The following is a 15,846-nucleotide window of genomic DNA, read 5'->3' on the forward strand; positions in this document are numbered from 1 at the left end:
CCGCTAATGTGCAGTTACCAATCGATACAATGGCAATATTAATGGAAAGATCATTTCTGCTCCTTTTACAATGTCTGGCACAGACGCTATGAAATGACTCAATTTGTCTCACGTTTTAAATGCAGTTTCGGTTAAAGCAAAGCAAAGCCTACACTGAGAATACTGTTTCTCCAAATGTCACTTTGTTATGTTTTCAAACAAATTACAGTTTGAGAAGGGTGAGAGAAAAAACCTATTTTCACGCATTTGAAACTCAGTTATCTAGCCGCCTCTGGTGATTCCAATATTAACAACAGGTGTTACATATTCTGGCACATTTTTGAAATGCATTTGTATAATCAAAACACAAAAAGCTCCAGGTCAGTAGCCAGGTTAGTTTCACATTTAGCCGCTAAATGTCTGCTTTAATATAAATGTTTGATATGTTTGATTAGGTACACTGCAGTATACTAAATGATGGAGGTGGTTGAAAGAAACTGAAAAAGAGGTCATTATCAGTCCCTTTTGGTCTGCAGTAACAAAAGGCTACTGTATCTGTCATTAGCCTGGCTAGTGATGTTTTTGGACAGCATAGGCCTTTGAATACAACCATACAGAGCTGGCTTCCAAAAGTGTTTGAATGAGGACACAGAGAGATGACTCCCCGCTCCAATGACTAAACACTCTTTTAAGTCCACCATTCTACTGGCTCTGAAAAAAAAAAAAAAATTCCTGCTTTAAATATTTGGTGATTAATTGCACTTGAAGCTTCAAAGGTAGCCTTTGAATTTTCAAACAGCAGTTTTCTCTGATATGGGACTTTAAGGGAGATGGGTGATCATTTTCATTAGATATATTACAGCACATTGCAGGGATTTAGACTTGGCCGGATAAAAGGCACCACATATGGCGTGGGGCTGTGCAGTTTTTCTCATGGCCATAGGGGGTGCTGTTTTTTGTGCCAAGGCTGTGACAGAGCACATCTATTTCTTGCAGTGTGGTGCACCGAGAGGCTGCAACAACACCCCGAGGAGCAATTCTATTATGTTTTTCTGTTTCCCGTAACTCTGGTCCTGCAGCGTGGATCGGGCGGAGAGGTCAGAGCCGGTGGGAAGAGCCGCGTGCCTTTGTGTCTGCCCTGCAGGTTCTAATTTACCTCATTATCACTCCGGCTTGAGGCTCGTAAACCTGGGAGGGCAGGCGAGTCAGGAACAGCTTTTCCTGTGCAGGAGCATCTCAGAGAGTATCCGAAGGACATGGCTGAGACCGAGGCGACTGTGTGTGTGTGTGTGTGTGTGTGTGTGTGTGAGAGTGTGTGTGTGTGTGTGTGTGTGTGTGTGCTTTCTGCGTGTGTTTGTGTGTGGGTGTATGTGTTTGTGTGTGTGTGTTTATGTCTTTGGCTGTGTGTGGATCACGGAAAGCATGGCCAGGTTTTAACCCCCGCAAAAGCCCAGAAGCCAGGCCTAATGTCTTTTGTGCAAGATAAAGGTGCTCCATGATATAAACATCTCACATACTCCATACTGGAAAAAACCAATGGTCTGAACAGATAATCACTGACAAGAATGTTGATGAAAGTGAAGTACATGCTTCAACAAACAGAGCATATAGACCATTGAGCAGCATGTAGCTGTGAGTCAATCATGATTTAAAAGAAAGAATACATTCAGTCACTCTCACTCAGAGGTGTGAAATGGAGATCTGAAACTATCTTGTCAGCAGAAAAGAAGAGGAATATTTAGGTCATATGAAAATTGAATGGGATCTTGAATACGGCTCACTAAATTCTTTCAAATTCCTCCAATGTGTATCTTCAGATCCACCATTAATGTTCTTAAATTAGATGAAGTATTTTGGGAATATGCATCTTATTATTCTAAAAAATATTATTTATTTTCCTAACGTTGTTTTTAAATGCCATAAAAGTGCCAATACAAAACCTCATTATATATCCATATAAAGATGTTTTATTAGCATGTCTAAAAGTGGCACAAATAAATATTAAACACACTCTGAAAATTATACATGCATCAAAAATGTACATGGACATAATATGGGGAAAATTGGAGATTATTTTGTACATTTTTGTTGTGGAGGCCCTTTGTTCTCTGGTAGTATCACTATCATTTTTTCATGCACTGGATCAAATTATTTAAGCACTGTTTTTGTGCCTTTTTCTGAAATGTTGATATGAAGTTGCTGAATTTTCAGTTAGGTTCAATGTTGCTGATGCATGGTTTATATTGTTGGGTTTAATTTGCATATGGAGGGTGCAAACATTTGTGACATTCTCTAGCTAGCTGCTGCCTCCTCATTGGCTGTCAGCCTGAGAGAAAGTGTCAGAAGAGGGGCCGCGTCAGCAGGGACCGAGGGGCTCATTTGAGAAGTATGCAGCATCAGAGCACCGGGGCCGCTACAGGCAACAGCAGGGATTAATGACATTAGCCATGCGGATGAAACATCTGTCCCCCTCAGATTCCACAGCAGCGGGACACAGAATTAACAGAGGCTCAGTACATACCAAACAAATACAAGCAGCAGGACAGCCACGTCCAATCTGTGTCTGACAATTAACCCTGCAGTGTGGTCGAAGGCAATGAACGACGCAATGAGAACTGGTTTGGAGATCGAATGGCCAGCCTAGCATTGTGCACCTTCTTCTGAATTTGGTTCTCCAAGAACTGGCAGTGAAGACTGCCTCTCCAGTCCTCACTCCTGTGAATTGAACAGGAATTGAACGATTAGTCCTCTGAATGAGCAACAGTCCTAACCAGCCCTGGAGTAAGAGACTGGAGAGATATTTCAGCTGTTTTAAGCAAGATACAAGTGCTTTCTCTAACACAGAGGCATCCAATGGGAGGGAGAAGCTGGATTTTGAAATGTCACGGCACAAATGAAGAACAGAATTGAAAGTTTTTCAGTTGCAAAGGGGAAACAGGATCAAGTAATACGTTGTGTGGATCATTCACTCCCTGTTTCAGGAAACTGAAATCCTTTAAAGAGTTCAGTGACTAACATTACAAACCAGGCAATTATAACTTTTAAAGATTGTTTGAGTTACTTGGGTAAGCATGATCCTAGGATGCAAGAATGAATTTTGCTCTGGCAGGTGACCTTTAGGAGCACTACGTCAGTAAAGACATAGAGAAAGAGCTGCTTCAGGTAATGTCATTTAAGTTGAATGCTGAAAACCTACAGTGTTGTAAAGAGATGAAGTACTTTTCAGACACCTGAGACTGCAAGTCACAACGCAAGTCAAAAAGAATGGATGTCTTTAAATCCTGTGGGTTGTGGCTGTTGGGAACTCACAATTCAGACAAAGTAAACACTTTCTGAACTTGATGCAAGTTTAAGTCAGAACAGGTAAATGTCTAAATGTCTGAAAGAATCATTTCTGGTTGAACTGTTAGGGCTTGGTCTAAACATCTGTGACTGCAGGTACCAGGGTGAAATGATCCTTTTGAGATACCAGGAAAATATCTTCTGTGATGCCAAAACATCTGTGGTACAATTTACAGAGAAGCTTCACAATGCTCTGGATTTCCTGGGGAGAAATACCACATGTTGTAAAAGCAAACAGTTTGCCGATGAGCACCGTGATCAAGAGGCGCTAGGTCCAGGGCAAAGCACTTAAGTATGGATTTTAAGCGTGCTAGCATGCACGGCCCTTCAATGTGTCAAGCAGCAGTTTTAGCAGGTACTGCAATATGGAGTGCAATGTGACATCCCTGCTGTCATTGGTCTGCAAACAAAGGAGTTGCACACTAACGGTAATGACCTTCAGGCATGCTGGAGGTCGATGGAAAGGAGTTATGTCAAGCAGTGATCATCCTGGCAGACGAGCTGCCACACACGTCATCGCTGGCTGACATTTTACAGCTCATTTTGTGCACTGGGGACTCGGGGGCCTTTCTGAACACCTGGATTGCACACAGACTGCTGTTAACACTCTGTGCCTATGGGATCATGAAAAAGGAGGTTTCTTCATTCTGAAACTGATCAAATCTACCAATAAACACATATGCACCACCTTCAGCTGAGATGAAATGTAATTTTCCAGACAGAAATGGATATCTTAGACCCCTGCAAATGGCAGAAACCTGCTAGCTATTTCCTCACAGCAAGGAAGAGTTATAACAAGAGTATGACTATCATCTTGCCAATCAGGCTGCCAGTAGCATTGCATTTAAAAAGCAAGATGAGTTGAGTGACTGACAAGGTACGTTGTGAAAATTTCGATCTCCAGCTGTTCAAGCTCATGAACACAACAAACTCTCTCCTCTAATTGGTCCAGAAGCTTCACTGAACACAAGTGCTAGGTGCAAGTTGTAAAATGCCCTTTTCAGTCACATTGTTCACGTTGTTCTATTGTTAAATCAATATCTTGATGATGTGCTATAGTATTTGTTTGTTGGGGGCATTGGTTTGATTATGCTTATGTATGGATTAGGGAGCATATGTATTGGCTTGCTTGGCATACACCCTGGTTTTCTGGTATGCATATTGCTGTGTCTTTTATACACTGAAAGTTCATTTCAGCCTGCCATGATAGAAGCAGCAATAGATTATGTCAATTTTTTCTCTCAGTGTTGTATGATCCACTTGAACCACATGCCATTAATTTGGAAATGATTTGGGGAAGCTTTTGAATCTGAAAATACCTGTGCACTTGAACTGCAAAGGGTTGCACTGATTGAAAGATTTACTTAAAGCCCAGACAATGTCTTTTAATTGAGAATCTGTACATTCTTGTTTTTGCATATGGGGTACTTTGAAAGAAGCAGCACTTTACTTTCAGGGCATGCTGTGACCTACCTACCTTAGACTTGAAACGAGTGTATGCTTTCCTCTTTTTATCAAGGCCGTTCCCAACATCATGAGGAACTTCAGGACAGGTATAATTCATTGACCAACTTTTCCAGTATATGTGTGTTGCATTCCTCTATTGCTGTGTTCTCTTCTATTTGCAGTAATTTGTGTCATAAAATAAGTAAATATATAAATACATGAAGACTCCAACTGAATTAATTTCCATTTATCAGAGTGTATGGATATGATCGGTGTTACTGCAAAGTGAAAGAGATAACCTGCTGTGGCTAATCCACTATTTTCTGCAGTGCACTAAAAACCATTAATGAGGAGTTCCATAATATCTGATAAAGAAATATAATGCTCAAAGCCATGGCTGGTGATTTAATTCCATAACACTGAAAAGTTAATTTAACTATGCAGTAAAATGAATGAAGATATTTTTTTAGTTGCATGCTTTGTTCTGTTGTACCAATGTCAGATTAAGTAACTTTGTATAGGGCGCTGGCTGCCAAAGTGTCATGTAGATTTTTGGTAACATTACTTCTATGTACTTCGCATGAAATCATTTCAAAGACATTCAAAATACATTAATTACATTATTTAATTTAAATTGCATGATTGAGAGATCTACTTATATTAAATAACTTTGATTGACAGAGGGGAATATCTTACAACCAAACTTTATATTACGATTATTTTTGCTGTCACAAAAATAATTTAATGTAAAATAATGTAATGCTGCCCTATTGTGGACAGTAATGCAATTCATGGGAATCAGTGGGAGACCAGTGAAGCTTATTAAAAACAGTCAAAAACAGTTTCTGCAATATTATCATTTTAAAATTAGTTCTCCACTTCCTCTGTTTATTGCTTATTGACCACCACTGTGTGAAATGAGCTACTAAATTATTTTGGAAAACAAAATATACAATAGACTTTTGTTGCAGTCTCAGTATACCAATAACTCTTCAAAACAGTCAAGGTATTGTCTGATTCATCCTTTTGCCCTTGAATGTGCTCCAGGGAGTCAGACAAGGACTACGCACAGCAAATCACAAATTTGTCTTATTTCATCAGACTTCTTTCCTTTCTTTTAGCCTCCTCCAGGCCTGTGTGTGTCGATTACAGATGGTGCTCTCTGTAGTTGCTAATTATGTTTTGGATATTGAGTGATTCAAGGTATTTCACTAAGTGCTCGGCTGCTTTAGTACCTTTCAGTAAGACAATGCTTTAGCAATATTCTTATTCATGTATACATATACCAATCAGAGAACTGAATTAATGCATGTATTGAATGGAGTCCTGAATGGAGTTTGAAAACACACACACACACACACACACACAAACACATACACACACAGACACACACATACACACATATAAATATATATATATTTGAACCCCCTGCATACATAGAACAGCAGTTATAAGTTATCCCTGTGTAAATGGATCCCTTAGTCACGCTGATTGAGCCTTGTGCAGCGGTGCATTTCTTCAGTGAATGCCCTGCAAATGTGCACTGTAGCGACGCAGTAACCCAGGAAAGGAGCTACACAGTCTGCAGTCAGAGCGTCTCCATTTGCACACGAACAGCCAACGTTCAGCAGGGAAGGGCGCAGCATTCTGCCGGACTGTTTCAGGTCTCTGTTTTAGATGTGTTATGAATTAAGCGTTCATCTGGAGATATTCATAAAGATACAGTGAAATTAAAGACACACTTTCTAGTCTACATGGATCTAAGGCTGGTGACTGGAATAGCATGGGGGTGCAGAGGTTTTGTAAATAGGTTATAACAGCCAAGAAATCAGAATGAACCATGTAACAGTTTTCTGTTGTAATAAAAAAGGGACACATTTCATCATCATTAAGATGTAAAGACACTGCCATTTTCATCTCTGGAAATAAATAACCTTTCTATAGTGTTGTAAATGGCAGATACTATTGCTAGGAACAGTTAGCATCTTGGGGTTGAGCTGTCTGTTAAAATATCTTACTGACCCTATAGTAGGTACACTGGCTTGGGTTGTGCCTTAGAACTTTATAGATCAACTCCAGTCACTGACTGAATGAAAAATCACCTCAGTTTGTTTCTCAATGTACCAACAGCACCTGCTTGAATGGCATCATGTGATTTACACCTTGCATGGCATGTGTGATGACACGTTCCTCAGTGAATGAGACACAAGGAACACCAACAGACCCTGCTGCCTTCCCACCATTACAGTCAACCACATGCAAGCTGTGGCATACCACAGAAAAATGGCACAGTTCTGACACACAACACCAGGAGGGACAAGTCAGAACACTCATCGTTCATTGACAGCTCGGGACCGTAAATCATCAACATAATGAAATTGGCTGTCCTGTGTTAACAGCGTGACATGAGGCTAAAAAATTTAAACAATAAAGACACGACAAACACTGCATGGCACAGAAATTACACACAATTACAACACAGGTCTATTACTTAGAAGGGTTTAAATGTGTCATTATAACTAACTGCGTTTAATTCCAGCTCGAGTGTTGTGTTTGAATAGATACGGTTTTACCCAGAGGTACTGCTTCTGAATACACGTCCTGCACTCAGATATCAGAGTACTTATTGTGTCCCTGGCCTGTCGTTGAATATATTGTTTACAGCACAGACAAGCTGGCACTGTTTCTGCATCACAACCAGCATGTGTGGTGCTTTCAATTCTGCCGTCACCGCTGCCTCCACGCTTTCTGTCAATCATTTTAGAGATAAAAGGCCTTAATCATGACAAATACAGACACTTTATCAATTAAAATAAAGGAATGCATAAATCCAAACAGGATACTCATAAGCTGCCCTCAGTTATTCAATCATTAATTTGTTTTGATGCACTGCCATGTAGATAAGAGAGATATGTCAACTTGAGAAGTGAAGAAAAAGGAATGTATAATTCTTAAGAGTGTGTGACAGCTGAAAAGGGCTTTAGATGCTGTTCAGGTGGACATGAAAGCAATTTTTAGTGCGCTCCTCTAAGTGTCCAAACAATGTGCTTAATCCCTGCTGGAGAAATGCTTTTTCAAGGTTATGACATCATTGTCTAGACTTGCAAATAAAAAAGGGAGAAAACCACACCACAGAAATACAATAAAAAAAACAGCTGCAAAATGTCAAAATGCCACTTCTCAGATGACACACTTCTGCCTGATCAGTACAATGTCTTAAGCATCCATACCACAGCTAGTCCTTAAAATACACCATATAATAGCCAGGGGTGTTAAGACATGCCTCCTCAAAGGACAGGTGCATGTCTTGAACTCACTGATAAATACTAGGACAGTTTTTCATTTTTTGAAAAAAATTCTAACTTCAATTCATTTTAAAACATGGGTGAGCATCTTTGGGTAACACATTCCCTTTGTTGAAAATATCGTGGAACTCACACATAGCCTCTCAGTCTTCAAGTGTAAAATATTACTGCCCAAGGATAATAATTTCCAGGTTTACTGTCTAAACAACGCCCTCCTGAAAAAAATTCCCTCCCCCAGATCATCATTTTAAAAGCGAATTGGTGCTCAGTTCATCCTTCTCGGTAATGTAAAGGTTAAATAAAAATGAAACCATTCTTAGCAAGGTCTGTTTTATCACTGATGTCCGATTCACTTCCTGCAGGGTGTTATCTGGTGAGGGGGAGTTCTGCAAGGCCATCGCACAGCTGCTGTAGCCCCCCACACAAGCACTAAGAGCAGAATGAGAAACGCACATAGATAATGTCATCTGACGAGGTACGGCATAGAGAAGTACAGTCCAAAGGAGACAGTCGCTGTATTTCATGCGGGAAGAATCAAACCAAAGGTTGATTTTAATAATAACAACCATTTGGTAAACTCTAACTTATTACATGGGGAATGCCAACATATCTTAGCTCAGATTCCATCATGATGCATTATAAACAAAACACAGTCAAGGCTTAGTGTTTATATACATTTAATTAACACTGTATATTCCTGATATTGCAACTGGCGAGTTCCATAGGCTTGCTCACAGCATTCTGGTCACACATTCGATACTGTGCCATGCACAAATGAGGTGAAGCATTAAATAACAGCAGCTTTCAGAAAACCGATCTGCATAACTTTCCCCCATAAAGTGGCAGTTAAATAAACACTTCATTGGTTAAATAAACACTTAACGGGTCAAGGGAAACTGCTCTTTAATGATGTGGGGCTCATGTCGGTAACACAGCAAAGTGCGCCGAGGGCATCAGATTCCACAAAGCGGTTAACTCTTCAGGGGGAGGTGGGCAAACATGCAGGCCCAGGGGACAGCAGGCCTAAAGGCAGTGATATTTGGCATTAGCAAATGACCAGTCCCCTGACTTACAGAGCACCAAAAAGTGTGTCAAAGTCGGTGGCACAGCTTTGGGGTAGATAGTGGTGCTAAGCAAATAGTGTTTGTACTTGTTTATTTTACGCACTGTACTGATTTCACCCGTCTTTGACCTGGATTTCACCAGTCTTTGCACTGGATTTCACAGCATTATGTGGGCAATAAATGTAAAAATTAGGCAGCATAAGCCATTAGGTTGTAAAGGTCTCCGTGAACTACAGTAGACAAAAGACCTCATAAAACTATGGCATCAGTAACTGGAATCTTTGAACACCAGACTATCACTGCCTGCTTACATGTACCCCGTAAGCCCTTAAACTAAACTTAAATTAAACTTGCATGCCCTGGAAACTAATTTAGGGAGAATGGAGAATAACAAGGATGAACAGTAAAGAAAATGCATGCTGCATGCAAGTATTGTTAAACTGCAGAGAGCAGATGCAGACTTCATGTTACTGAGATTTAGATCAGGTCTGTTGCCTTAAAAAAGGAAAGAATGTTATTTTGAAACGTTTTTTTCCTCAGCAAATGCACTGTGGATATGGGTAACTGGTCTCAAATAGGGGGTAATCAAATTCTGCAAAAGACAGCTAATTTCTTATGTAGCTCCAGCAAGCAGCTCGCAACAACATTAGCTAGATTAATTTTGCCTTCTGTTTAACGGAGTTTCCGGTTCTCTGATTGGTTTCTTTGCTGTCAATTCTGCACCATGTGTGTCGGGAAGAGGCCAATCAGCGCCTGCGTTGTTGGCAGGTGACCCTGCGTGCCGGTGGGTTTCGGGCCGGTGCGGTACTATGGATCCCGCGAACAGCGCTCAGCCCGGCGAGAGAGGAACCGAACATGGACACATTCCCATCGCCAAATCACCGGGAGGAGCGCAGAAGAAGAAGATAGAGCAGGAGAAGCTGTCCGGCGTCGTGAAGAGCGTCCACCGCAAACTGCGGAGAAAATACAGAGAAGGTAGGGGCTTCGGAGAAGGAGGAACTCTATTCTTATACTGACAAACTGGATAGCTAGCAGGCAAGGCCTCTCAGATAGAGCTAGCAAGCCAGTTAGCCTGCTATCCTCCTAGCCGGTGATAAAAATACTGTATTATTTGGTTGCTGGTCAGGGTTACTGGTGAGTGATACTGTACAGCATTTCTTGACTTACAACAACAAGTCACGTATTCTAAAATGTCAGTCACTGTCATTACAGAACACCGTGATTGCACAGCTAGCTGTTTAGCTAATTCCGACTTCTGTGAGCTCGGCTCCACTTCTGTCAGTCTTACAGCCCGAAGCTAACCGGCTAGCTTGCTAATAATGTGTTGCAAAATAGCAATAGCTTCTTTGCAAGCAGTGCTGAAACTAGCCGAGCAGTTAGCCCAGCTAGCAATCGGTGTCATTTAGACCTAACTAGCACTAAAAAAAACAAGTATGTTGTTAAGCTCTTAATAAGATTTCCCAGTGCTACATAATGGGTGCAATAAATATTAAAAGTTCCCTTCTTATAGTCCACTAATCGTGGCTATTGTTGCGTTTGCATTTCTTTAAGTTAAGCAGACCTGGAACCATTTCACATAAGAGTCTCTGTAGCTAAACATTCATTGAAAAGTCAATGATATGTTGCCTTTTAACCACCTTACAGACAAGACAGGGTTTAGCTGGATCAAAAAAGTTGTCTTTCTTGGAGTAAATAATGTCACCACTGCCTGTTCACAGCAACAGAAAACCTGTCGTGTGCAGTAAACCAAAGTCTGATACCTTTGTGTAGTGTCAGCAATCACATTGTTGTGCTCTACTTCTTGCTGCTAACTTGCCACATTCATTCCACTTCACCTGTAAAAATTACAGGTCTAAGGATCAATAGAAAGCCACTCCCTTGTAGTCTTTGCAAGATCAAAGATAATTTCATCCATGCATTTGCAATTCTGCTTTGAAGAATCAGTCACTTATTATGTCGCGGATTGGTGGGAATCTAATAAATTTGGTCAAGTGTCAAGAGTCCCAACAACCTGTACATTTTACTTTTAGAAGTATTTTGGCCATTTTAACATTTTATGTCGTTATTATAGACTTCACATTATTCCTTTTCATATGGGAAGTAATCCTTTAAGATATTGCCAAGGTTCTAGTGTGGAACGCTGATACAGTGCTAATTCAGAACAATCAACAGAGTGAGCTAGAAATAGGGTAAGTGCAGAGAGAATATCTGTACACTGCAACCCTATCTCTGCAGGCGGTTTCCATTATCTGCTGAGATACAAGGCCAGAAAGCAGTGAAATGGGGCCGCTCTCTCACTGAAAACCACTCAGCAGAACTCCTCAGACATTAACTTGGCAAAAGAAAATATATTGTGTCGAGAATGTGGAAAAAACAGGTTCAGCTGTCTCATGCCCTTGGAAGTAGTCACCTGGAACTGTAAGCATCTGCTATATTAGGATTGGACTGGCTTCTGAATTCACCAGGGCAGAGGGTGGCGTGATTCTTTGTCTCTTTGTTTAATGCTTTTATTGAGTCCCTGGTCACAAAGTAAGGTACGGATTTAATGAGATCTCCTCTGAGTTTCTTTGCATCTCTGGGCAAGAGGACCCAGAGGCTGATTTCATCACAGCCCGGCTTTACTGGAAAGCAAGCTCAGTAAAGTCCAGAGTGGGGCAACCGTCTCGTTACTGTAAGCGTTTAGGCAATGCTTTTCCTCTCAAAGTGAGCAGATTTCGTGTTTTACAATCCTCACTAGTTTCCCCTTTCTCTAAATAAGTGCTTATGTCCTCAAAAAAGTATGATGTGCACATGCATGGTTCTGAAATCTGTGAACAAATGAGAACACTGTTGGTTCTATGGAGAAGTAGACAGAAACATTGAGTTTGATCCAGTCGACAAGCTTTTGCAGATTATGCAGAAAAAAAATCACATCTTCAAAAAACATGGTTTATGATGCAAATCTCCATAGCTGTTCATAAATATTCATGCAGGTTTGTAATGAAACTTTTTGCACCAAGTCATTAGGTTACCCCTTATTAGCACTGGATTTTAAATCTGAAAATGTTTTTGGTAGTCAAATGGCTGAAACTCCCTTTTAAAGCACATGCAGTGTAATAGTCCTTTCAACATTTTACCAGCATGGCCATAATTATCATAGACACTTTGTACAAAAAGACTGCTAAACTTCTAGTGTTTGGTGTTCTACTGTAAACTTCTAGTCTAAAGACTAGTTGTAGTGTGCAGAAATGTTAGATTTTGCAACTTTTGATAACAATGGATATCAAACATATTTCTGTGTAATACATATTAGTTTACTTTAAATGTCTGACATATGTCTCCAGAAAAAGAAAAAAAAAACATACTGGTTCATCAAACTAATTGTGTGCATGGCCCTTTAAATTAGACTGCATTTGAAACCATGAGTCAGCTGTTTTTCAACCCATCATTGTAGTGCTCCAGAAATGCACCAGCCTGGCCTTACAGCTGCATTTTGTTTTGTTTGAAGGAGAAGTGAAGTGATTAGAATTGGGGGGGGGGGGGGAAAGATACATTTTACCCATGAAAAGACTGCTTATATAGATGCACGCTTCAGTAGAGACACCACATTTTTGTAATAAAATATTATATAAATAGCATAAATAGAATAAGTCCATCATATGGCAAAGCAGTTACTTTTTAAGATGGTTTCGGAATCAGGCTGACACGGCTGAGTCATTTCTCTTCTCGGAAAGTTGCAGCAGTGACATCCACATTGAGTTATGGGCCAGAGCATCGCTGCCAGTCATTCTTTATGAATACACAAAGAAGGTCTTAACCACAGAGGTCAAAGGAAAGCATGTCTGGATATGCTTCTTTTCTGTGCTGCATTCCTGCTTCTCTAACCCAGGACCTGTGTGGCTTTTTTGGATGGCATACCATTTAGCTGAGTAGATTGCAGTGTGTTTTAATTATCAAACATTGGCATGCCTGCTCCATCCTTCACAATTAGCTGTTTTGGGAATATATTTCTTTGAATGCAGGAAGCATGGTTATTCACTGTGTTCAAGGTATTATCTTTCTCTACTGTGTGTATGCATCTTTCCATGTTCTGATACATTTTGATTCAAACCCTTTCTCTCAATCATTAGATTATTATTTTTTTAAAACATACATTTCATTTAACATTTACTTTTTATAAGTGTTGTGTAAAATGGTGCCTTTGACGCTGCCATAATTGCACAGGTTCGGATGGATTTGACTGTATTTTTTTCTGACACCGGAAGACCACACATTCTATTCATATATTGCTCAAGAATTGCATCAGCCAATGTGTCAATGGCTGTAGGAATCCTATAGAATCATGACGATAAAACGGCGGAATATGGTAAGAGAATGCACAATTTCCAGAGCTGGAAATACCACAGAGGACGTGTGAACTAGGTGTGATCAGAGGTGGAAGAGCAGATGAGTTCCATGCATTGCTACTGAAGTCACTTAGCTGGCCAGCTGATTGCCAGTTAATCATAGCTGAAAGAGCTGTGTGCATACACTGTTTTCCATCTTTTTACAGCTCACCTCTCACAGCTCTCTCCTCAGCCCCCTGGTCCATGGGAAAACGCTTCCCTCCTCTCTCTCCTGCATATTGTAATGGTTTGATTCAGCACAACAGTATCTCCCCAGCTGTCTTGAAGTCATTGTTAGCATGAAGTTGCTAGCAAAAAGATCACGGTCAGCTAGCTGGCTGGTTAGCAAGTAAGATAGCCAGGTAGCTAAACATGACAAGTTCTTCACTGTAACCTGCCCCGTTTTTGTGGGATAGCGGTTGAACAGTAATCTCCGTCACCTAATTTGACCTCATCTCAGAGTTTTCTCTGTCTATATCCATTCCTGGCAGCCCGCCTAGCAGTTTTTTTCTTAATGCCGCCTGGGACAGTGGCCAAAAATGCTGCTTAGACCCTGTAATTCTTTCATTATTTATACTTTATAAATTATTACTGTACATGGATTCTCTGGTGCGTTTTGTGTACGTGACCAGAGGGGGCGATGTGCAAGGCGGAACGCATGTATGAGAGGTGATGAGGCTCAGCAGACCTGACACAGTGACAGGCAGCTTTTCCTTTCTGGCAGCTCATGAGCGGTTTTTCTGGAAGCAAGTCAAGGTAACGGGACGGAAACATTCACAGCATGAACAACAAGCAAATCGCGATGCTTTCAGCGGATGTGCATACCGAAACGAAGATGCTAACATGTCTCTCATTGGTTGTCCGCAAGTTTACTTTGTAGAATCAGTGTGTCATTACCCAGGTGTGTTTGCTATATTTCAACTTAGTGCTGGAAGTCTTGCAAAGATTTGTTTAACCATAATTGGTTGGCACAGTGCTCATTTTTTCTGAATGGACATCATTTCGATATCAAAACATCATCAGGCTCCTTTGGGGAATTTCCACCTGAAATTTCCAGAAATCTTGGCTTGGAGTAACTCCACACTAAATTTGAATATGTACTCAAGAGGCAGGCAAGTGCTCATGCTCTGTAAAAAATGAGCTGTACCGTGACTTTGACAGGTCCTTTGAGAGGTCTCCAACCATGTGTGTTCATTACTGCTGTGGTAGGTTTTGACCCTGTAGATATACGTGTGTTTTTTTCCATAACTTGAGCGCATCAGGAAAATTCATCAGTTAATTGAATTATCTTGTACAGATGTGGCCCCATAAATTGCCCCTCATAAATGATATAGAACAATTCCAGGACTCAGTCATACAGCCCACTGTGGTGCTTAATCCATTCAGAACCCTAAGATGGAGAAATTTTAGTGTCTTTAAACAGCATGGAGGATAAAACCTGTCAAAATTCAATAAATAACTAAGCAGAGCTATTAAATATCAAAATGAGTAATTAAATATTAAAATGAATAAATATATAAATTGTTAAAATAATATTAAAATTTTTTATTCTATTTGAAGGCTATTTCAGGCTTTAATAATATATAAATAAATGTTTAAATGGGGCTAAAATACAGAAATGAATAAATTAAAGCTGAAATCTCTTTTTCATATTGTCCCTCAGCACCAGGATGTGAAATGTGAAAAAGAACATGATGCTACACTGAGAGTGAAACTGAGCTATTCGGCGTCTCATTGGAAATAAACATGCACACATGCAGGGATTTTACTGTTTATCTGTTTCAGCATCATTTATTCATTTATTCTTTCATTTATTCATTTCACTGTTGCTTTCAACGATTAATTTCAGATTTATCGATCGCATTTTTCATAGGTTTCATCCTCCGTAGAGTAGGACCTGCATTCATTTCTCAAGCAGACGGTAATACATTAGCCTTGAGGTGGTGCATGTATTTTTTCTCAGGAAAGAAAAATAAATATTGACCTGCTTCTTATAGAGTGGGTTTGAGCAGTACAAGCGTTTGGACTGTTAGGCTGAAGGAGGAACGTATGTATTCCCTCCCTCAGACTCCTGGCCTACATTACTGTAATTATCTGCACTTTGAACTTTGCATTCTGAAATTAAATTCTCAGAAGGGAAATTCAGGAGCCCTTTGGGAGGTTGAGCTTTTTCTGCAGGATTCAAAGACATTTTATTTGAAAGAGCGCTATTCTGTTATTGCATTTTTCATGTACCAGATGTGAGACTAATCCATGAATGCTGTTGACGCGTTGTTGACATGCTAAACTGAATTTGGCAGCTGTAATGGATTTGTCTTGTGCCCTCAAGTGACATGGATATTTCAC

General features: G+C 40.2%; 1 protein-coding gene across 1 annotated transcript in view; it reads left to right on the forward strand.

Moving 5' to 3' along the window:
- The first annotated feature begins 9,916 nt into the window (after positions 1 to 9,916).
- bmt2 (base methyltransferase of 25S rRNA 2 homolog) overlaps positions 9,917 to 15,846 on the forward strand; it is a 32,808-nt gene continuing 26,878 nt past the window's right edge. The window contains exon 1 of the mRNA XM_036520220.1: positions 9,917 to 10,111. Within this exon, the coding sequence (XP_036376113.1) occupies positions 9,946 to 10,111 (166 nt within the window). The 5' untranslated portion in view covers positions 9,917 to 9,945. The remainder of the gene's footprint in view (positions 10,112 to 15,846) is intronic.

The sequence above is a fragment of the Megalops cyprinoides genome, chromosome 25, assembly GCF_013368585.1.
Source record: "Megalops cyprinoides isolate fMegCyp1 chromosome 25, fMegCyp1.pri, whole genome shotgun sequence".
Taxonomy (NCBI): Eukaryota; Metazoa; Chordata; class Actinopteri; order Elopiformes; family Megalopidae; genus Megalops; species Megalops cyprinoides.